The following is a 24,514-nucleotide window of genomic DNA, read 5'->3' on the forward strand; positions in this document are numbered from 1 at the left end:
CATAGGTTTGACTCCTTTAGGGAGAAATTTTGACGAATAGCTTGTGTCGCTCACTGATAAATATCTTTTTTTAATATTTTTCAAACCTCCCCCCCCCCCTCCAAAAAAATTATGGTTCGTCCCTTAACAAGATTAGCATCTACTGTACCATCGTTTCATTTCACATGTTCTCATTTCTGTTTCAGACTGGAAAACCGCTGATGTTCCGCTCTGAGCCGCCACAGACACGAAGAAAACAGCAGGATGCCGACAAAAAACAAGACAAAGAGGAAGAGGAACTCAAATACTTCTTTACATAGAATATCATAATTTCTTCAGTTAGTTGTTTTATTTTAAAAACAAGAAAGCTTGTTTTAGTACATTTTGTTTTGAACACGCTTCACGTGATTCAGAAAGATCCCTCCTCACGGGGAAAAATTCGCTAGCGGAAGTATAAGAAATACTCACTGTAAGTAACTTTCGTGAGATTTGGTTCTCAAGTGGGGACTCTTGTAAAAATTTTAATACGGAAAGAGATTTGTTTGTGTAATATTTATACAATAAACTACAAGGAATGTTATATATGATGGGTTAAATTCCTGCGTAAAAGATACACTGACTGAAAAAGCACGCTTTGAGTACTGTTGAAACTTTGAACGTGACATCTAAGAGAGCGTGACTAAGCGTGACATTTCAGCGAGCGTGACGAATGTTGGCACGCATAGCCACGTCGACCGCCTTAGATCTTTGTAGAAATATTATTTCCCGAATTTGTTTTTTGGTTGTTTATGTTTTTCTTGAAAATAGTTGTCGATATGTTGTGATGATTAAACGTTGAACTTTTAACTACGTTAAATCTTCACTCAGTTTTCTATTTCTCTAAATTTTATAAATCCTTCGAAAAAAACGATTTCCTCCCAAACATACCCGAAAATCGCCAAAAATTTACAATACCCCCAAAACATAGATTCATGTTATGCGCATAGAGTTTTTGGATTGCTTGGAATGCAAACGAAATAACTCCAGTAAACCCATGTTAAGTGGCGGAAAATGGCATTCATGTATTCTCCCGCCCTAAAGATGTGCGACCCAGTGCACCTTTGAATTTCAGCATCTTGATTTCAGTCATAACCATGTTCAAATTAGGGTAAATTTGGCGCAAATATAGTTGGTATTTAAATCTAAATTCTACTTTAATACTAAATCATTGTTTTTGTGGACTCGGATTAACTAGTCCCCAGGTTCTAGAGCATCAGTGAGAGCGGGGAAACAGGGTGCGCAGGACTTGGTGGTTAGGAGGCGAAACGTGAGAACTTTTTGCATGAGGCAGTATCATTTTGCATTTATTAAGACATAACGACAGAAACCTCAGAATTGTGTATCACAATGTCAGCGTGTAGTACAGTTGAATCTCGATAACTCGAACCCTCAATAACTCGAACCTCCCGCTAACTCGAACCTTTTCTAATTCCCCTCCAGGTGTTTTCTTACACTGTACTATATTTACCCTCGATAACTCGAACTCCCGATATCTCGAACCTTTTCCGATTACCCTTGAAGGTTCGAGTTATCGGGATTCAACTGTATTGTTACAATGTGTAGTTACAGTTCGCAGGATGAAGCGATAATGCTGCGCATGGCGTGTGAGCGGTTTCGTTCCCGCATTTCGTGAAGGTGAGCTGTTCGCCCAAGGGTTTTGGTCCCCTGGTAGGCAGGGAATGCACCAGAAATCACGATCTTCGCATCCCGCAGAGGGTTATAAGCGGGACAGTCACTCCATGGACAGCGGTATTTATTTTCGCGCCGCATAGTAAAATTCCCTTGATCGAAGAATGCCCCGCTAATGTTCGAGGGCTAGGGGGTCAAATGACTGGTGCGTTAGTTTGTGAGCTACGATATCTAGAAAATTTTTATTTCCCGCCCAAAAACAGCTGTAACGTTTCCTTGTTACGAATCTGTAGGAAACGAAACCTGCGAGAAACTGTTTTTAAGGCTCATTTCTAAAAGGTCTAAAAGCGAAGCGGAGTAAACAACATTTCGACTTTGAAAAGGGAGCAAAAATAGCGCTTATGGTGGCTCGCGATGCTTTGGAGCTTTCCGTTTGGGAATTCTATTATAGTTCGCAGGATGAAGCGAATGAGAAACATTTAGTGAGAAGTATTGGAAGTGTATAGTTAGGTGTTTAGCATTTGTAAGTCAACAGAGTTAGATGCCTTCTTATTTCTGCCTCGTCCCCGGTCCCTCGCGATCGTTGGGAGAAAATCCTCCCACTCGCGCTACGCGCTCGCTCCCAATCCTCCCACTCGCTCTCTATCAGAATCCGTGCTCAATGGGCCTTGGAAAAGCCTGTGGAGGAGGCAGTTCTTATTTTACATTTAACTCTTTTTTAAGTACTGAACAGGGCTAAATGTTGCTTTATTATGCGTTTTTAACTTAAAAACGTATTTCGATCAACAATCCCGTGGATCGTTTCGAAACGTTTTTTTATTCCGCTTATAAGCCCTCCCGGATATAAGCCCCTCCGCTCATAAGCCCACCCAAAATCCCTTACGAAGTTGTATAAGCCCAGGGCTTATAACCGGAATTTTACGGTATCACGTCACGAAACTGTTAATGAAATGAACACTTGCAAAATATTCTTTAATGAAAAGGGATCGTGTGATTGATCTTCAAAACCGTTCAAAAACACATTTACAACGTAACTTTGCAACATGCAAGCAAGCGTATAACCATGCAAATGTGTCCTTTTGAGTAGAAAAAGAAACTAAAATATAGTCCTACAATTTTTACAGTAATAAATATGATACAAGGAAAAATGTTTGTAGCCTAGATAAATGCAAATTATTCTCTCATCTCTCCGTCCTCCTCTTCTTCATCTACTCCACGTACATAAAGAACATTGTTACACCTGAAAAATATTTTGGATGGAAATTAAGAAATTGAAAACATTTTCTGTGCCTCTATCGAGTTTAATTAGACATTAAGGCTTGCTTCAAGTCGACCTCTTGGAAAGTCGTTAGTATACGTTTTCCCGTGCAAGCTCACATATGGGGAAATTAATATTGGAAAGGGCTTTAAGGACAGTGTAGTAGACACTGCATCTTCTATTGGAAATCTGCAGATCTGATCTTGGTTCTCTTATATTGTCTTCCCCCTGATACATGTAGAATGTGCTCTTAAAGGCACAGACATATGAAGAAACATGTCTGGCAACATGCAGGGGCAAATTAGAATCACCTGTACAGACACAAAAAATGTTACATGTATGAAGCGGGGACATATTGCAGCAACATGTCGCATCGTGGCAGATTTCGACATGTAGCATTTTGTCCCTGCTATATTTCGGTATGACAGTTCCCTGCACCTTGTAGGCACCCTAAATAAGATCATCTTTCTTGAGAGTCTACTAAAACAATTCAACTACTCGCCCTTGTCTATAATGAGTGATAGTGATAGCTCACAGAAAACACAGTCTTGGAGTTCAATATTGTTAAATAGAAAGAGTGGAATTTTGAGCCACCGGTTGGAAAGTTTTTTGAGTTTTCCCAAACTTTCAGGAGTGTTTCTATAACTTGGTAGAAATAGAAAGAAAATGTTTTCTTTTCCTTTCAGAGAAAAAAAAAACTACTGGGAGGAATAAGAAAAGAAATATCACTCATTTATTACAATAATATTATTATCAAAATGTTAATTCAACAATGTATTTTTTCGTGCAATCATTTTGTCAAAAGGTTTTGCATATTCTGCAATTCTATGATAATAGTCCATTTACAGTTGCCTGCAAAGTGACCTGGCCTTTGAATGGTAGTGAGGCTGGAGGTGACCTTGCATTGATACAAACCTCTCTGCTTTATCATGTAAATGAAAACTAGTTAGCATCAAAACAACATGATTTACACAACAAAAGCAGTGAGGTCTGTATCAAAACAAGGTCACCTCCAGCCTCACTTCCATTCAAAGGCCAGGTCACTGAGCAGACAACTGTAAAATGGCCTATTATATGGAAGGGTGTTTTCCGATCCTTTTTATTGTACAATCATGGCTGTTAGATTTCATTATGAATAGCAGAGGAGGGAGGGAAGGAGGAAGCTGGAGGGCGGTGGGTGACCCTGGTAGCAAGTAAACTGCATCCAAACAAGTGCTTACAATAGGCATATTAATTTTTGCCTCAGCTACCAGGGACAAGTTGGGACATAATAATTATTATAGAGCATGCACAAAACTGAGGGCAAATTTCATATAAATTCCCAGTAAAAGGATGCTTGACAAAATTGTTATAATGACAGACGATCCACATGGCACCCATGTTCTATATCAGTAATCACTGAATGCAGTATTAATATTGTCAAGCCTGTTACCATAATTTAGTTGTATTAAGATCGCGAAGCCATGCAATTGAAGGGAAAAGCATGACTTGAGCAGGGGCAATCAAACTAAAATCAACATTGCTATTAAAATAAATAAAAAGTACAGTAAAACTTTATTTACACAGGGTAGCCCATTCAGCTCTAAGGCTGGTCTCCATAGGGGCCCTGTATCTTAAAAAAAATTAATTACATCAAAGCATTATGTTGCTTCTCACGCTTGCACATGTATATGTTCAGTGTATGTACTATTACCACTTTCCACATTTTTTGCACTTTAGAAGCAACCCTTGCCCATCCCCTTAATTTGTCAAATTTTCAAACTGACATTAAGTCTAACTTGCACTTGAACACACAGTACAATACAATGTTAGTTTCTTTAAGCTGCCCATTTTATAAAAATTATCAGTAATCTTGCTCTTTTACACTGTATTTCCTGCTATTCTTAAAGTCATAATAGAAACTCACCCAAGCTTCTGATCATAACCCAAGATTTTGTAGAAAAAAATATATTTTTTAATTATGAAAGTAGTGTAGGTTGCACAGAGCAAAGTGGGTTGGGGTTTTAAGGTATGGAACTCTATCATAAAGGAATTTAAACAGTGAAGTAAAAAAAATTTATTACCATTATTTTTCATAAAGCCTTAGTCGTTAGACAAACTGAGTAAGCAGCTGTTTTACATTGAACTTTCAGACAAAATTAATGTTCCAAAATTGTTGTCAGAATTGCTCAAAGATGACAAGGGAAATTTAAATAATCATTATCACGATAAGTTTGGGAAGGGGTGGTAGAAGGAATTGATAACTTCAGGATACATTAATCAACAACAATGAAGATAAATTAAACCCTTAGTTTTAAAGTTGACATAATTATAATTTATGCATATAACATGAAACTACAATGTAGTGTTTACTGATTAACTTGTTTCAGGAAACTTGTTCTGAGAAATTTCTCTGGAAATGTCGTGTAATTAATAAAATTGTAATAAATAAGTAAGTATAAATAAATTAGTAGCCAAAGTATTAATTTTTCAAGTAAAGTTGTTGATTTGAAAAAAAAAAATTATACAAAAACTCAACATACACATGTACAAAGTGCCATGTTTGTATGCCAATAATTATTGTTTTAACAGTTTTTAGTCTCTGAAGCTTAAGAGTAACTTGGCAACACATTTTGTATTTCTTAAATTTTAAATAAAAGAAGGCATGTGCACACAATCATGCAGTTACAATGTATTACACTCACCTAATAAGTATTTCACCTAAGTTGCCGGTCAGGGCACCATCAATATACTCTTCTGTATTGGCAAGCTGCAAGAATAACATATTACATTCTCACAAGTTACAAGCTAGTTCCACTGAACACAAGTGAACATTAAACAGGTCTGACTACTACTTTGAAAATCTTTGGAAAAATTTGTGTCAACTTTGTAAACCATTGGAAGTCTGTGGATCAACTTCATAAGTCTTTGGAAGACCTCGAGGTAAACTTTAGCAATCTTCAGAAGACTTCATTTCAACATCAGAAAGAAGAGAAATCGGTACTCTAAGAAACAACAATATTTGCAATTAATTGTTCTCACTGCTCTTGTCCAATCAGAATCAAGTAATTTTGATGAGTGCTCTACAAATGGCAGAACATATTAAGTCTGCCAAACACAATCAAAACTGCATTTAAGCAGTTGCGCTGAAATTCAATTAGTGTGCATATTCTTGAGTGTTTATGATTTTGTGACTATAAAAAAATGCCAGGTGATGACATTTAATCAACAACCAAAGAAGACATTTACTAGAAATACATGTGTCCATTTCTGGTTAATGCGCATTGTATTTAGTCAGTTATGTGTGGCAGAACATATAAAAACATACAACAATTTAACCCAAACGCACACAAAAGACCTAATACTGTGCCTGTAAAACTTTCTATACATTTGTATACAGTTAGACCCTGTTTATTCGAACTCGGATATTTCAAATTCCCTGTTATTTCCAACTAAAACCCATTTCCCTTGGATTTGCCTTTTAGTCATTTACTGTATCAGCTATTTCAAACTCCCACTATTTCAAGCTATTTTTTGTTTCCCTTGACAATTCGAAATAGCAGGGTTCAACTGTACACTGTACTGTGTACTCATGCTTTAAAGAAACTGACCTGAAGATTCATGTAGCCATCAACAGACACAAGATATCCTTTGTATTCCATTCCCCATTTGAGTTTGACTATAACTGGCTTGCCAGTCAGCCCATTGAGAAAGGGCTTAGGGTTCAAAGGCATTGTCTGAGGAGAAATTTGTAATACAAATATCATATAAGACATTTTGGTGTGCAGTATTACTGCACAGTGGAATCTTGGTTTCTCAAACCCTCAATGTCTTGAACTCCTGACAACTTGAACCAGAAGTTGTTTCCCTTCCCCCAATACTGCAATTTTACATCCGATTTCTCTAAACAATTTTCGTTTCCCTTGGTCGGTTCCAAGAAATTGGAATTTCACTGTATATTTTTATCGGCAGGGGTATTTTGCACAACGCAGAATGCAGAACGCAGAATGATGGTCTGCGGTTTGCTTGCAGTTAGCTTCCATACCCGTTTGCTTGCGGCTAGCTTAACCATTGGTTTGATTGCAGTTAGCTTTCACTCCGGTTTGCTTACAGTTAGCTTTTTATTTGTTAGTTAGGGCATTATACCATGTACTATCACCGTTCTGTCACCATCATTCTGCGTTCTGCAAAATACCCCTACTGTATTTTTATGACTTTTCCAGTATTTAAGCACAAGAAAAGCACAAGCATAAGCTCAAGATAAATTGTGTGTGAAAAGATGTACGATAAACTCAAACACAAGAAAAATAAACTTTCTCCTTCCTTGTGCTTGCAATTTTCAAAAGTGAGAACTGATGTTGCATAAGCACTTAAAACCCAGGCCAAATGAGGATCAGAGTTGATGAGAGTTGACTCTAATGAGAGTTTTAGTCAACTCTCATCGACTATCATGAAAAAAGTCTCTTGACTCTCATGAAAAATTTGAGCACTGTCAAAGTCGATGAGAGTGCATGAGTTTCAGGCCAAACGAGAGCGAGAGTTTGAACTCATCAACTCTCATCCTCGTTTGGCCCGGGCTTAAATGCTTGTGCCTACATGTACATGTATCTCACAAATGTAAACCAGGTTTTATAGCAATAATGGCCGCCATTATTATTCAACGTTTCTTAGGCTAGCACACCACAAAGGGTGAGTTTATAAAATAATTTAGTTACAAAAAACAAACGATGGAATGAAGGCAAGGAAACAAGTCCTAGGTAACGTGAACTCTATAAAATACAAAAGATTTCGAATCCTTCGATCTTGTGCATGCCTCTAATGACATCCAATTTTGACTGTTTGGTTAAGATATGCAAAATATATTTACGGCGTTTTGCAACGTCTTAATGAGTAAGTGACCTGTTTAGAGTAAAACCAATATACTTACCGCCATAGTGGAAGTTTTAGGTAAAAAATAAACCTGCAAAATTACTGTAAACCAAAAGCCACGCGCTTCGGTCTTGTCACGTTTGAAAACGTTTTTCTCAACTTGGTCAGCGGTCATGAAAATAGAGCATTGAAGTCGCACTGAACTATGGGTAATGGTCTTCTCGTATCCAGGCCATTTCACTCGCCGCACAGGTACCCCCAGCTCCCCAAGCTCCAGGGGAGATGTAGACCGTGTTACACTTGTTCAGCGTTTTGCGAGTGTTGTACATGTAATTTTGAGCGTCACGGCGGCCGTTGCGTAACAGCGAAATTATAAGAATTTGTATGGGAAAAAATGATTCCTACTTTTTTAATTTAAAAATGAGAACGAGTTTTCAATAAAAAAACCCCCCTACCTGAAGTCCTTTGTCTGTTGGCTTGTCTCCTATGTGATTTTTGGAGCAATTAAGCGTGATTCTAGTGTGTTTAAGTTCCATTGCCTTTCTCTCTATAGGTCTCTATAGGTAATTTTGACCGGCCACAAACATGGCTTTCAAAATAATAACTAGCTTATAACTGACGGCCAGAAAATAAATAACATTTTAATTTTTAGCGGATAACACCCACAGATAAAGCTAGATAGGCCGCACTTTGAGATTAAAAGGTTAAGTTTTTCAAAAAGGATTCAGAAAGAATAAAAAAGAATAAGTGTCGCATTTTTATTTCATCGAGTGTGACTGATATACCAGAGCAAACTCTCAAACGTTCAAACCTTTAGATAACTCCAAAGTTTTACCATTAATTCCTAATCCGAAATACATATAGTATAAATGTCGTTCCAATGCGGTAAAACATTGAACTTGAAGTTTCTTCCAAGTCAGTATTATGCGGAACGTTTCATGTCAACGAATAGAATGTGCTCGATAGAACGTTCGAAGCTTGGTAACCAGGCATTTCTTTCGAGCGCGCGAGAGAAAGAAAGCAACGTGGGAGATGTTTAAATTTTACATCTATTCAAAAAATTCGCAGCCAAAACAGTAAAGAAATGGCAGGTCTTTTTATACTACGCGAACAAAGATGATTCAACCAACAAAAAAGCGACTGCTAGTTTAAAACTATTTCCAATATTTTGACCGAACTAAAATCTGTTTGACCGGTCACCATGACCGGCAACTGCCCGAAAATTATTTTGAGCCCTGGTTATATATACTCAGAGTTCAATTATACTCAGAGCTTGGTAATTAAAGTTAAGACCAGGTATAGCTATAGTTAGGCCCAATTAATAAAATAATTAGTTAATCCGACTATCCTTGATTAACACTTATAAAAGTAATTTTGCACGCAATTTATTAGAGAAAACAAATTAGTTTGGTTGACAAATATCAGCGTACTTAAAAAGTATGACAAACTTTAAAAATTTCAAGGTGATGTAACTGAAGCAGCTGAAAATCTGTTTTTTTTATTAAATCTAACACTAATTCTGATTTTGACAAACATCCAGGTAGAATTCACTTCAGTTTGTTCAAGTGGTCCTTGCGCAATGGCTATTTACAAGTAATCCATATATGTGGATTAAAGAAGACAAATTTAATTACGTTTGACGTTTAACGTTTTGATAAACAGAGGACTTCACATGGAGTTGTGACGTCATGTATGCAGATTTTTTTTTGCCAAGAGCCAAGGGTATTCTTTGGGACTCAATAAACCATTGCAGTAGGTTCCATTGTGTTTGTGGTTAAGAAGAATAGTTTAATGAAACAAATTAAATCACTTGCTAAAAGATTCCTTTAAAATTGTCAAATTTTCTATGGCTAAGGCTGTCGCTTGCGGAAGTCTAAAAGGTGCTTAAACTTATTGACAGAAAAAGTTTTTTTTAAAAAATAAAACAGATTCTGATCAGAATCTGGGGGAGGTTCCTTACGACCTCTATGAAGTATGGTGATCTATAAATTTGTGAAATGTTTAATTAACAAAGTTAATTAACAAAATGCCCGGCTGTGACTCTTTATTCAGTTACCCGCAGCGATGGTTGTATGAGTTGCAAACGAAGACAACTAAGGCATAAATAATTGGTGACGCATTTTGCAAAACAACATTTCTCTACACAATAGAACGATAGATTCAATTTTCCCCATTTACTTAGAGACGACTATAATCGCACTTTTAATCCCACGTTTTAATTTGCGCTTGGTACAGCAAGACTAATGCAGTGCAGAAATAAATGTTAGCAGTAAGGAAAACATCATGACCTTGTTAAAGGCAAAAATAATGAAAGCAGTAGCTGTTTTATTCCTTTTTCAAGTGTCATTTACACTGGCAGATTTTTCACCATACCGAGGAAAATGCAGCAGGTTGGGTAACTTTGATACTCGCATCGAAGGTACGAATTTTTACTTTTTTTTACCTTTGCACTAACCTGAAAGAAATTATAACATTTGGAGTCAAAATTGTTTCACAACCGGAGTTCGTTTCTGCGTGATTGAAACTGATAGCAATAATCAGTTCTAAAGTATAAAATTATACATTTTCAAATTTTTTGTATACCTTAACGACGATTTTCGAGCCACGCATAGGAATTGACTGAATAGAGATATGGTTTAATAGCAGTAATTGCCGATCAGGGTTTTTAATAAGCAGGGCCGTAGCCGCTTCGAGGCAGACCGCCTCAAACTTGCCTCAGTCATTTTTTTCGCTTTCGTTGTTTTTTTTTTCTTGAAGGGGGAAGGTAAATACCTAGGAAGAGATTTTTACCGTAGACATTGCCTCAGTTATAAAATTTTTATTTTTTGCCTACGGATTAGGTTTTCTGTTAAGGAAGATTCTAACCTTTTTCTGTGCATTCAAGCCAAGGTTTGCAATGTTTATAAATGTCGATGTTGGTTTATGACCCGTGGGAAAAAATTCTTAAAATTTTAAAAATAATTTTGATCAATTAATGTAAGGAAAAATGGAACTTTTAACCGTTGTTTTGAAAGTAGTCAGATGGCATAATTATCAGAAATTGAAATAAGCAGTTTTTAGCAAAAAGATGAAATAAAGTTTGATTTTACATCAAAGAAAATTTGTTTTTAGTTCAAGCGGCTTTGGCGAACTTAACCAAAAACTAAATTAGCCCACACAAGCGGATGCAAATTACGAAAATAGTAAATTCAACTTGCTTGGAACAAGCCCACAACTGTGTCAGACTTCATTTTATAAGAAGTTTCTAAATTAGTTTCGCGGTTTTGGCGAGTACGTTTGGCCTAAAATATATAATAAAATTATACGTATTTTAAGCTGACACCAAATTCTTAGAGAGCAAATGCAAATTGTTTATTTAGTGAATTTAATGTTATTTTGGTTTCCAAAACTGGATGGGACAAAACATCAAACTTTGTCCGACTTTATTTTATTACCCCATGGAAACTAGAAAAATCGCTAATTTTCATACTTGGTTAAGTTGTTCACTATATCAAGAAGAAAGTTTACTCACTACGCCGCGTTTAATTGCGCTAGTTTTATGCGAAAAACATAAATTAGTTTTGATTTAAGGTTCTGGTAAGGTAGTCAGATCCCACTTAAGCCGAATTACCTACAATTTTTTTCACAGAACTCATTCCGAAAGAAAAAAAAATTGTTTTTAGGCTTCGAGTTTATTTTTTTTATTTAGTCATGCTGTGTCTTTAACTTATTTTTACCAAACGAAGCTTATAGAATATTAATATTTTTATTTTAATATATTGTTTAACAACAATATTTTTGGATAGTTCACGAATGGTGGTTTGTAAGAATATAACATTTCAATTGTTGTACTGCAATCCTTTATCACGTCTGTAAAAAAATGCGGCGTAAGCTTTATTCACACAAAGACAGGACAGACTCGACACTTTTTTTAGTCTTACTGTCAAAGCAATCTATAGGGCGCTTTTCAGTTGAGTTTCGAAAAACCAAAACCGAGGTTGTCATTCTCGATCATTCCGACCAATCACAAAAGACACAGACAATCCAGTGAGCCAATCAGAACACACATGCATGCATGTAGCTATCACTAAGCGCGGGAAAACACGTGGTTTTGGTTTTACTTTTGATTGACTGAGAAAGTGGAACGAGGTTTTAAAACCTAACACTGAGCGAAGTAAAGCAAAACTAAAGGCAATGTTGGCTATTCCCAGAGCCCACTCACCTCTCTAACTATCTCTAATTATCTCTAATTATTCACTTTTAAATTTTTCTGTAAATCATAACCTCGAATCTTGTAATCTCGAAGGGGCCTATAATAGACAGGGCTTAACAGATCTTATGTTATCGGATCTCCTTTATTTGATGTCATAGGGTCTGTGCTTGATGGTTATGTGATCTCTAAGTCCCAGGTCCCCTCACGAATCGATTGCACGTTCGAGTGCCTGAATGACCAGCGGTGTGCTTCGTACAACTACGAAGAAGGAAACAAAGCACTCCATGAATGCGAACTAAACAGTGAAAGTAAAAAAACGAAGCCAACTAATTTGACAGACAAAGAAGGATACTCCTACTATGGAACAGGAAAAAACGTAAGTAATTCATGTTATTACCAGAAAAATGTTTTTTTTTTTTTTTTACTGTCATGCACTCAATTTTTGAATCTTGAGCCTTCAGGCTACCCTGTCAGTGGCTAAGCCCAGGTATCAAACTTCAGAAGGTACTGGCCTGGGAACAAACATAACAACGTACTTTCGCGAATAACGTCATTAACCTTTTAGTCTTCCATTTTCATGATTACAATTTCGGTGTCTAATCCCCTGGGACTGACGTACTTGGTTCAATGCAATCGTTGTTTGAAAGCGTATAACTATAATTTAAACCAAGCTTATTCAGGATTTAGTCATTTTCAGTTCTTTTTTCTTCTTCCAAAGTTTTCTCCTCGAACAGTTTCACTTTCCCACTTAATCTAGCTGGCTTAATCGTATTTAAGAGTGACACCTACATTTTCTCAAGATAAACTATCCAAAGTATTGAAAAAAACAATTGATATGTCGTCGCGCAACTGAAATCCCTTCAGGGTTCTTTCACATCTACAATTTCGTATATTGCAAACATCCGTCAGTCATCAGAAGTTAAACCTCTGCGATCAAGATGAATTTTCGTGAATTTTTAATTCTAGGTTCCCAGTGGTTGTGCATGATGTGTGTTATGTGTGATGTGTGATGTGCATGAAGTGAGTGAGAAATTTTCGTGAATTTTTATTCTAGGTGCCCAGTGGTTGTGCATCGTCACCGTGTATAAATGATGGGACGTGCGAGGATTCTTGTATGGAAGGAACTGGGTTCAAGTGTGTGTGTATTGAAGGCAGGATGGGCGACAAATGTCAGAACTGGACCAGTAAGTAGGAAGTATAACGCCTAGCTTCTCAGATGCACTTAGTTTTAAAAGGTAACAAGCTTTTGGCTTGCAGATATGGGACGGCTGTCGTTCAAGGAGGTTGCAGGGCATTTAATTTGAAGTCGCAATGCGGTAGCTACACGTTATTAGTGCGGGTTCAAAGTTAAGTAGTTGTAAGGCTTTCCACAAGTTGCTCGAAATTATTCAAAAGTTTTTCGAAATTATTCAAAATTTTGCTCGAAATTGATGAAAAAGGTGCTCGAAAGTTGCTCTAAAAAACCCAAAACGCTGCTTTTTATCAAGAAAATTTCTCCAAATATATGCTAATTTCCCTTTGAAGGTAAGATTTCTAAGCAGTTTCATGAAATTTCACTGCAACAGAAGTATGTAAATAACATTATAAGGCAAAGAATTTCTTTCACTGAAAAAAATCGTGAAGATATCGATGACGTCATGTTTGCTGACTAATTGTGTAATGTTTTAATGGGGAATGAGACGAAAGTCGAAACGACTTCGGATGTTCCACGAAAATCTTCGGCAAACTTCGTTAATCTTCGGAAGCGTTCGTATGGACTTCGGACAACACCCGGACAATCTTCGGAGATCTTCGGTCTAGAAATTGCTCAAAATGCAACAAGTTGCTCGAAAGGAAAAAAAAGTTGCTTAAAGGGGAAAAAGTTGGTCGAAATATGAAAAGTTGACAAAAAGTTGTCGAGCAACTTGTGGAAAGCCTTAAGTAGTTGTGCTTATTTTCAAGACCATTCTCTGCTGTCCTGGTATATCATGAATACATCACATATACCAGCAGTGTTTTGTAAAAAAAAAACTGCATTAATTCGTTCAACAATTATTCTTCAATTGGAGGTAAACATCCACCGCTATATACCCACAGTGAGGGGAATAGTTGTTTTAGTATACAGCAGAGCAGTAGATATCGAAACATTTTGTTTGTTTGCATACTAAGTTCACACGAACAAAAATAAGGTAAGTCTGTTCCATTTTGGAAATAAATATTTGGAGATTATTTTGTACTTTGGGTTTGTAATGGCAGACAAATGTTAACTAGTTATTTGTGAATTATCTTAGGTACCGCTCAAGATTACGAAGTTGTCTTCCCCAAAGAAAGCACCACAGATTATATTGAGAGTGAAATGAACGAAATGTTACAGCAGTTTACTCTGTGCTTCTGGATGAACAGTACTTCATATGGGTGGACAACTTTATTTTCTTATATGACACCCGACGGCAAAATGGATTTGAAAATGAGATGGCCTCCACAAATGGAGCGATGTTACCTGCAACTGATCGAGCACCAAAGGTAACCTTTTATCTCCCATCCGGTGTATAAAACAACAAAAAAAAACTTGCCTTTTGCTAAAAAAGTTGCCGATAAAATGGCTGACAGCCCAATGTACATGCAAATATAATCAGGCTCGGAAATTTAATTATCTGATATTCTTTGTAGCTGTTGAACCATTATAGTAAAATTATCCCAAATTTATCTTTTCGTCAGGATGATTTATATGGCTCCTTTAGTTGAAAACATGTGGCACCATATCTGCTGGAGCTGGGAGAATGTTGAAGGTCGATGGGATTTTATCGTTAACGGAGCTGTGGTAGCTCACGGTACCGCCTGGCGTCAAACTCTGAGCGTTCGTCCTGGAAAACTAATTGTTGGTCAGAAACAGGAAGTTTATGGCGGCGGATTTCATTCTGGCGATTCATTCAGGGGTAACGTCGGATCTTTTAACATATGGAACACAAAGATGCCGAATAACGAGATCATAGAGATGGCAAGATCATGCAGTCAAGAGTTAGGGAATGTTATAGACTGGAGAATGTTTCGACATGGTATACATGGAGACGCTGAGATCCGTTCACCTCAAAGCTGCGCTTCTCACGGTACGTAACGGTGCTTACACACAAAGGGACATGTTACAGGGGCATGCTGTAGGGACATGTTGACGGGACATGTTGCAGGGACATAATGATGAACGTGTTGCAGAGACATGTTACAGGGACATGTTAAAGGGACATATTGCAGGAACATGTTCTTAGGACATGTTGCAGAGACATGTTGAAGGGACATGTCACGGGGACATGTTGCAGGGACATGTTACATGAACATGTTGCAGGAACATGTTACAGGGACTGTTGCAGGGACATGTTGCAAGGACATGTTACAGGGACATGTTACATGAACATGTTGCAGGAACATGTTACAGGGACTGTTGCAAGGACATGTTGTAAGGACATGTTACAGGGACATGTTACATGGACACGTTGAAGTGACATGTTACAGGGACATGTTACATGGACATGTTGCAGGGACATGTTGCAGGGACATTTTACAGGGACATGTTGCAAGAACATGTTACCGGGACATGTTAAATGGACATGTTGAAGGGACATGTGAAGGGACATGTTGCAGGGACATGTTACAGCGACGTGTTGCAGAAACATGATACATGGACACGTTGCAGGAACATGTTATAGGAACATGTTACATGGACATGTTGCAGGAACATGTTACAGGAACATGTTACATGGACATGTTCCAGAAACATGTTATAGGGACATGTTACGTGGACATGTATAGACATATTACAGAGACATGCTGTAGGGACATGTTGCAGGGACATGCCGTAGCGACATGTTAAAATGACATATTGCAAGGACATGTTACGGGGACATGTTACAGGAACATGTTAGGAGGACATGTTGCAGAAACATTTTACAGGGACATGTTGAAGAGACTTGTTGCAAGGACATGTTACGGGGACATGTTGCAGTAAAATGCTGTAAGGACAAGTTACAGGGACGTTTTGCAGGGACACGCTGTAGCGACATGTTGCAGGGACATGTTGAAGTGACATGTTACAGGGACGTTGCAGGGAAATGTTGCAGTGACATGTTTCAGGGACATGTTGCAGGGAAATGTTGCAGGGACATGCTTTAGCGATATGTTGGAGGGACATGTTGCGGGGACTTGTTGCAGATCATTTGACGGAGACATGTTACAGGGACATATTACCAGGACATGTTAAAGCGACATGTTGCAGGGACATGAAGCAGGGACCGTCAAAATCATAACATGTACAGGCACAAGAAAACTTAGGAAGGACATATATGTTGCGGCTTCACGTCGCATGGTTGCGTAATGCAACATGCATATGTCGTTGCAAAATGTCACGCTACAGTTCCTTGTGCGTGTACAAGTTGTTATTTTGTCCCAGCTACATGTGCGTATCAACCTTAAGACTTCTACAGAGCAGCAAGAAAAGTGTATGTGAGTTCGACGATAACCTCTTAACACAATTTCCCTTTTGAACTTCTGATCCAGTGAAATTTCCTTAAATTAAGGACGGTTCGCAGTCATTTAATGAGTTACCTATGTGGAGATGAAAAAAATCACCGACCTTGTTTCAGTGATAAAGCGTGAGCAAAGATAGCCCGATTTTGATCTAGCTTACTGATTTCTCTTGAAAGTCGTGTAATAAATATCTTATTAACTAAGCTTGCTCGGGACCGTAATGAAAGAATATGGGCCCTCGGTCTACTATACGGACCTCGGTGCGCTTGATCCGTGCTATCAAGAACTCGGGCCGACATTCTCCCAAGTTGGCTTTCGCACTTGGTTAACAAGATGTGCGTATAAAAAGTTTATTTTTTTAATAAGCCTCTTCCACTTAAATTTGTTATGCCGCTTATAATCCGTATCCCCTGGATTTAAGCCCACCCAAAACCCCTTACGAATCGAAGTTGTCTAAAGCCAGGCCTATAACTATCACTTTTAACGGTTTAATTTCAACAGTTTCCACTGAGACCTGTCATTTTAATTTTCTTCTAGTCGCTGAAAGCGAATTTGTCTTGGATTTTCCTGCACGCAAAATTACCAGCTACGTCGATACACCCACGTTACCAACTCTAAATGAGTTTACCTTTTGTTTCTGGATGAAGCGAGGCTTTGATGGTCAATTGCACGGGGAAATAATCTCATATGCCACAACACAAGAGGTCAGATCACTTGCGATTTATACAGGTGATAATGGAGATTTTAATCTACGCATCATGGATTCAAGGTATGCCAATCAGTGCACGATAGAGCCTGTCCAAATGGACTCCTCTTTATTATGGAAAGAAACTAAACATTCATATGATATTTACCTCTATAAAACAAACACTCTGTTTGTTCCTTTGGTATCCATATCAAAGTTTTTGACGACTGACCCTTTACTATTATAATGCACTGTTACATGTGTACTAGGCTCCAAGGTTCAAAAAGGAAACAATCAATTTAAAAAAAAAAAATGGTGGCAAGTTTAGAGGTATTCCTCTCGTGATATTCTTGCGTTTATTAAATGTAAGAGGAGGGGGAGAGCGGCACGGCACAAACAGCTGGCTTTGTCTTACTTTCTATTTGCATCAAAAGATGGATGACTAACTTTGGCAAAGGATGTCAAAGGTAAAAAATCCCATTGCCAAGGATTTGACGCCCGTCAAATTTAAGTAAGTTACACATTTAAAGCGAAACAAAGCTACTTTCCTCCTTCATCGTTACATTTTGAGGTACTTTCCACTCATCTTTGATAAACGTCAAGGGTAGGCAAAGGCGTCCTTATATTGATCAGAGGTACGCAATTAAAGGTACGCTGATGGCTTACCAAAGATGTAGAGGCCCTTTAGCACATCTACCCTGAGTCAAGGGCTTAAGTCAAAGACAACTGTTACTCGTATACGTATGAAATACGTTCCACATTTTAAAGCCTTGCAAATGGTTTGATTCTGCTTATTGGGCTAATTCCAACTTTATAATTCATTTATTGTTGTCAGTAACGTCGACATTAACTATCACCAACCACCAATCGTTGACGATCTTTGGCACCACGTGTGTATCACGTGGACAAATGTGGACGGCAAGACCCAGCTTTTCTTGGATGGTGTCTTAAAATACGACGTCTCCGGATATAAGGTCGACATAACCATTCCCAGTGGGGGGATTCTGCGCATTGGGCAGCGTCAAAGAGACTTTGGAGGTAACCATAATCTTAAGTATAGCTATCACGGAAAGCTTGCCAAAATGAACATGTGGAGTACAGTGCTACATGGTTCGGCGATTGTGGCGCTGTTGAGGAGTCCTGGTGCTGAGAATGGAGACGTCATTTCATGGAAAGACATACGCACTTCATTGATTAATGGGAACGTAATAGTGCAAGACGTAGCCAACATGCAACTCACAGGTGAGGCAATAGGTAACTCACTTAGTTATATTTTATTATTCATAAAGGTAAGGCTAACTCGATCTGTTTATAATTACAATTAATATAGCGCAAATTTCATAAAAATGATCAAATGCGCTTTACATAGATAAAAACATACGAAGTAGTGATGATCATGATACAAAATCTAAAGACTAATATAAAGCTAAAAGCAAGTCTAAAAAGGTGTGCATTTTAAAAGATAGGATACGACTAATTTCCCTGGCCAAACTGTTTCTAAGTCTCCGGCCGGGGCTCCCAGTGTCCACAAAATTTTCCACGATTTGGAATATCTAACATACGGCTTTCATTAGAACTAAGTTTTTACCTATTTGCTGTTTCACGACTAACATATTTACATATATAGTCACTATCCCATATTCGTTTATTTAAATATAACCTTTCCTCCTACAATACAGCAATTAAAAAATAATGCTCATCCTTATATTTTCTCTTGCACTATAAGTACGTTTTTCACCTTGTCTTACTGTATGATATTCTACTACTTCACATCGCATCACATCACATCACTCGACACTTCACAGCACGTTACGTCACGTCACATCACATCACATCACATGACTTCACATCACATCACATCACATCCCATCCCACCAAATCACACCACACCACACCACACCACACCACACCACACCGTGCCACACCACACCACGTTACGCCACACCACGTCACGCCACGCCACATCACGCCACACCACAGTTTACCCCATCCCAAAACACCATATCGTACCGCACCGCAAAACGCCAAACCACACCGCACCAACCACACCACAACAAACATAAGAACCTTTAAAGCTACATCTAATTGAATCAACATCTGTCTATACGTATCATTGCAGAGAAATTGCCGTGAACATTCCCATTTTATTTTTTTCTTTCAGCCCAAGAGAGTGACTTTGACATGATCTTTGCATCCAAGTCAAGCGCTAATTATGCAGAGTACAGTTCCATGCCGTCACTAACCGCCTTTACTGTTTGTTTCTGGATAAAGACTTCACATGGCTCTGATGGACTTTATTTTTTCTCTTACGCTACCAGCTCCTTTGATGAAGCAATCGCATTAGGTTATTATCCTGGTACTTTGAAACTGACCTTTAATATCAACGCATATGACTTTCAGTAAGTAGACATTTTTCTCCCGTACTATAACATACCAATTTTTGAAAGAAAGGTAACCTTTTTATATACCTTCGATAGAAAATGGTACCCTGTCACATATCAACAGATCAGGGATACTGCATCTATTTTTTCAATTTCAAATAAAGAAAAGAGATGCAGTTTCGTTTTAAAAACACTGAAAATTCTAAATGATGAATTGACGGTTCGGTGGGTCCGTTCTATATATTTAAAAGGCACTTTTAAATACCTAAATGACACTTCCCGCTACTCTTTTGTATACTCCAATTCGCGACATCCCTGTCCTTTCAGTTTAAATACCACCAGCCACTATAGGGAGTACCCACAGGGGTGAAATAGAAATCATGTCGGCAGTAAAGAACTGAGATAATCTGTGATTACAGCACATGGTCCCAGTGTTAGGACGGTATTAAGGGCAGCCGGGTTCGGCAGCCGGATGGACACGGTATTGCAGGCATTCAGGAGGTATAGGTATATAGATTTGTATAAGACCCAGGCTTAACGGTTTTAAAAAAGGGGAAAGCGACTTTAAGGAAACCTGTTTACTGATACACGTGACATCATAATTTTTTCCCTTACGTCATCACTTAGATATTACACTGTGTCAACTTCGTTACATGACAATGGGTGGCATCACATTTGTGCCACGTGGCAAAGTTCCAATGGAAAGAGGTGTTGGTATGTAGACGGGAGCACGTTGGAGTGTGTAACCGGCTACAAAACCGGTCAGACAATTGCCGGAAATGGAAAGTTCATTCTTGGCCAGGAACAAGACTCTTACGGTATTGTAGCTAATGTTTGTACCTAACTAAAAGACAAATTATGGTGATGGCACTCGAAAGGACCAAGTACAGGGACATGGCTCAGGGACAAAATAACAAGTACACACATAACAAAATGTGCCGAAGACATGTTTCCTTGACAGGACCCATTGTGGAACACATCCTCCTGCAGGACAAAGTACAGATTGTGATTTTGTCCCTGCTTTATGTCCCTGCAACATGTCCCTTTCTGTGTCAGTACGTTTATTTTAAAATGTACGAGGTACTCGTTGTCTTAGATAAGAGGTTTACAAAAGAGATTATTTAGAAGAGTTGACTTCACGTTGTCTCTTGCAAGGTCAATAGTGTGTCCTGAAAGCTTGTACGTAGCACTTGTGTAGCTTTTACGAATACGACTGTTTGCATGCTTTCGCAATTTGCTCTTTTTGAGAAATGACGATTTTCAAACTACACAATTGAAATCAATTCTGAGGTTGTTTCTTCTCTCAATTTTAACATTCAGTTTCGTTTTCTCAGAATAAGACCAAGTCCCAGATTTGTCTTACTTTGGATTGGCATCAACAGCCGGGAAAGGAATTTGACGCTTGTAAAAGTTATTAAGAGATTTCAGACGCAGATCAAAAAGTAGTTTTGACACAAGTCAAAGTCAACTTTTCACGGTACCTTTGTTATCACTCCTTTGTTAAATTTCAAAGGCGAACTTTCTTTAATGACAATTACAGACGGCAAAAGCGTGCCACAAACTCGCCAAAAACCGCCTTTTGAAACTACGTCGCCCCTTCAAGTCAAATGTATCAAATTCAACTTTTCGTGCCGTGGCCCCACTCTCTCACTGAAAACCGAAAAAACAAACCTTTCAACGAGTTCACTTCCAAAATGTTCGATAATGAATCTTTCGTGTTAATCCAGGTCAGGGTACGAGTTTTAGTGTATGGATATTGATAAATTGTACTATGGAGTGTCCTAAATAGCAAACCTATAATTTCTAATTATCTGTTTTCTTAAATTTGGTTTTGTTTAAAGGAGGAGGCTTTGATACTTCACAGGCGTTTTACGGAACTATGAGCCGATTGAATGTATGGAGTTTTGTAACGACCAGTAGCATAATAAAGCAGATGTCGAGAGGATGCGGATTATGGAGTGGAGATGCAGTCGCTTGGTATAACTTTAAGAACAACATTTTTGGGGATATAGAGATAAGCACTCCTTCAGCATGCTCCCTGGCAGGTAAGGCTGTCATTCTACCACTATCATACTGCCACTACCACTACCACCACCACCACCACCAACACCACCACCAGCTATCATCACCACCACTACTACTGCTGCTGCTGCTGCCACCACCACCACCACTATCACTACCACTTCCACCACCACCACCACCATTACCACTTCCACTACCACTACACCTCCGACTACGACTCCCAGAACAACAATCACCACCACCACCACCACCACCACAAATACTACTACTACTACTACTACTACTACTACTACTACTACTACTACTACTACTACTACTACTACTACTACTACTACTACTACTACTACTACTACTACTACTACTACTACTCGTGCTCTTCCTGCTGCTGCTGCTACTGCTACTGCTACTACTCGTGCTCCTGCTGCTGCTGCTGCTACTGCTACTGCTCCTGTTACTGCTACTACTACTACTCGTGCTCCTGCTGCTGCTGCTACTGCTGCTGCTGCTGCTGCTGCTACTGCTACTACTCGTGCTCCTCCTCCTGCTGCTGCTGCTACTGCTACTACTACTACTACTCGTGCTCCTCCTCCTGCTGCTGCTACTGCTGCTGCTGCTGCTACTACTACTACTACTACTACTACTACTACTACTACTACTACTACTACTACTACTACTACTACTACTCGTGCTCCTGCTGCTGCTGCTGCTGCTGCTGCTACTGCTACTACTACTACTCGTGCTCTTGCTGCTGCTGCTGCTGCTACTGCTACTACTACTACTCGTGCTCCTGCTGCTGCTGCTGCTGCTACTGCTACTACTACTACTCGTGCCCCTGCTGCTGCTGCTACTGTTGCTGCTGCTGCTACTGCTACTGCTACTGCTACTGCTACTGCTACTGCTACTGCTACTGCTACTGCTACTGCTACTGCTACTGCTACTGCTACTACTCGTGCTCCTCCTGCTGCTGCTGCTACTGCTACTGCTACTACTCGTGCTCCTGCTGCTGCTGCTGCTACTGCTACTGCTACGGCGGCTGCTACTGCTGTTGCTTCCACTAGTTTAATGGATTAAAAAGTTAATAAAATAGGCAACCTAATTCAAGTGTCAATGTATTAAGGACTGCTTGAAATTCTGTTTGAATTTCGGACCAACGTTATTCTATTATCATTTTCAGATTTTACACTACAAGCTAAAAGGGACGACTACTGTCAAGGCCGATTTTCGTCAGTTGATTGTGGACCAACTATAAGAGCACTTTTTGATAAAAAGTTTAACCAAGTTGGAAAAGTATGGCGCTGTCTTTATGATTCGGCGCTTACTCAAGACTCGCACTCAAAGTTGCCTGTTTATGATAGTGTGAAGGCTTCTGGATGTTTGCATTCGATTACTTCAGACTTACTGGCGATAACTGAGTAATTTACCTTAAAAGGAACACTATTTACATATCCTCTATAGAGTGTCAATGTTGACAAATGGCTGTGTATAATGATTTTAGCGTCGGCACATCCAAACAGCAGAAACCGGGCTTGCTTGTACGATAAAACCTTCCTGAAGAACAAGAAGATAATGTTGTTTTGTAAATACATGAATGTCTTTAGTTAATTTTTTTAGGAATTTTTTGTAATTGACCTATCCTTGCATGGTCCTTCGCACTAGGTGTTGAGTTCCTATTTATAAGGAGGTGTGGCAAAAAAAAATAATAAAAAAAAGGATAGGTAGCTCTAGAGGGATACCCAAACAAGATAGATCGTCTTGTAAGCAAAGTTTTATTACTGCACGGTACAACTCAACATAAAGAAAAATTGAATGAATAAAATGTTTTTCCTACCAAATAGTCGATTTTGTTGCATTGTGGACAAATTTTGTTTGTTGGAGGCAAATAGTAGATTGTCCCGGCTGGGCGAGTTATCCCTAGCAGACCTTGGCTTTACAAGGACGTATCCGACACAACCTAAAGGCCCGGCCAAACGCACGCAACATTTAAACGCAACATATCCCAACATCGTTGGGTCATGTTGTGAAAAGTTGGGAAGGAGCCGGCCAAACGCACGCAACATTTAAGCGCAACATATCGTAACATTTTTGTGTACGACATGTTGCACGCGTTTGGCCACCCTGTTGCAACATGTTGCAGTATGTTGGATAGTGCAAATCGAATTATTGCGCATGCTCCAGTGCAACAATGTTGCACGAACGTGGCCAAACGAGTACAACATCATGCAACATCCAAAAATGTTGCAAGATGTTGGGAGAAAAATTTGACCATTTTCAAACTTGGTCCAACATCACCTAACGGGTGGCCAAACGATTGCAACATGCTGTGCGCAACAATGTTGGGATATGTTGCGTTGAACTGTTGCGTGCGTTTGGCCGGGCCTTAACCCTTGCGCAGCTGGGGTAACGCTAGCGCTCAGTTAGGATAACCTTCGTGCCAGAGTAACCTTTGGTAAGGTAAAAGGTGAATCCTGCGTTCAGACTTCACATTTATCGTTTTTTAAGCATGAGCAAAGAGTGACCATGTTAGCGAAATCCCCGTTAGCGAAGCTCCTTGTTGGCGAAACGACCGCAAACCTTCGGAACTCCCCAGTCTCCTATGCAGACGTCGAACTTTTCCAACTTTTTAGCTTTCACTGATCGCCACGGTAAATAATGCTACGTCATCCTTCAGTGGTGTCGTTAACGGGTCATAAAATCACTCGCTTGCTTGTATAGACCACCGCACAACTAACATTGAGGTCTAACAAAGAAAGGTATCTATGAGGTGTAATGGTTGCCCATTTGTTTCACATAGAAGATCCTCTCCTTCCAAACACTAGCGGCAACCATTATGTGTCATAAAATGCAAAATTGCGGCGCACGGAAAATTTAAAGGTGAAAATATTTTCCTTTTTTCCTACTATTAAATATTATTATTTTTGCATGTAGCTTGACCCTGCAGGGTGCCAAATCCTCCATTGTCAACAAGGATAATCTTGCTCGTTATG

General features: G+C 38.9%; 3 protein-coding genes across 4 annotated transcripts in view; 2 read left to right on the forward strand and 1 right to left on the reverse strand.

Annotated features, from left to right (window-relative positions):
• LOC144628305 (cilia- and flagella-associated protein 100-like) overlaps positions 1–24,514 on the forward strand; it is a 94,771-nt gene that overhangs the window by 12,056 nt on the left and 58,201 nt on the right. Inside the window, exon 21 of one of the 2 annotated variants that reach the window (XM_078486390.1) lies at positions 186–324. In XM_078486390.1, the coding sequence (XP_078342516.1) occupies positions 186–299 (114 nt within the window). In that variant the 3' untranslated portion in view covers positions 300–324. Of the gene's footprint in view, positions 1–185; positions 556–24,514 lie in introns of those variants that run through there. The other variant, XM_078486389.1, reaches the window with a different exon arrangement.
• LOC144627980 (small nuclear ribonucleoprotein F) lies at positions 2,590–7,917 on the reverse strand. The gene is made up of 4 exons (XM_078486009.1): positions 7,812–7,917; positions 6,496–6,621; positions 5,590–5,654; positions 2,590–2,887 (listed from the first exon to the last, which is right to left on the reverse strand). Exons 1-4 carry the CDS (start codon positions 7,815–7,817, stop codon positions 2,821–2,823), a joined length of 264 nt encoding a protein of 87 aa, XP_078342135.1. The 5' UTR covers positions 7,818–7,917; the 3' UTR covers positions 2,590–2,820.
• On the forward strand, positions 10,037–23,220 carry LOC144667189 (uncharacterized). The gene is made up of 11 exons (XM_078528597.1): positions 10,037–10,172; positions 12,104–12,321; positions 13,000–13,129; positions 14,216–14,447; positions 14,643–15,031; positions 16,980–17,211; positions 17,963–18,369; positions 19,289–19,526; positions 20,136–20,326; positions 21,350–21,553; positions 22,705–23,220. Exons 1-11 carry the CDS (start codon positions 10,037–10,039, stop codon positions 22,944–22,946), a joined length of 2,619 nt encoding a protein of 872 aa, XP_078384723.1. The 3' UTR covers positions 22,947–23,220.

This window comes from Oculina patagonica, chromosome 10 (assembly GCF_052425735.1).
Source record: "Oculina patagonica isolate OP01 chromosome 10, crgOcupat, whole genome shotgun sequence".
Taxonomy (NCBI): Eukaryota; Metazoa; Cnidaria; class Anthozoa; order Scleractinia; family Oculinidae; genus Oculina; species Oculina patagonica.

Bases quoted from the DNA above. Each gene is read 5' to 3' on its own strand.
- LOC144627980 (XM_078486009.1), bottom strand. The intron at 5,655-6,495 runs GTCAGTTTCTTT...TTATTCTTGCAG, and splicing joins ATGGCTACATGAATCTTCAG to CTTGCCAATACAGAAGAGTA. The intron at 2,888-5,589 runs GTGAGTGTAATA...AATATTTTTCAG, and splicing joins TTAGGTGAAATACTTATTAG to GTGTAACAATGTTCTTTATG.
- LOC144667189 (XM_078528597.1), top strand. From the start codon at position 10,037: ATGACCTTGTTAAAGGCAAAAATAATGAAAGCAGTAGCTGTTTTATTC. The intron at 14,448-14,642 runs GTAACCTTTTAT...TCTTTTCGTCAG, and splicing joins CAACTGATCGAGCACCAAAG to GATGATTTATATGGCTCCTT. The intron at 19,527-20,135 runs GTAAGTAGACAT...GTCATCACTTAG, and splicing joins ATCAACGCATATGACTTTCA to ATATTACACTGTGTCAACTT.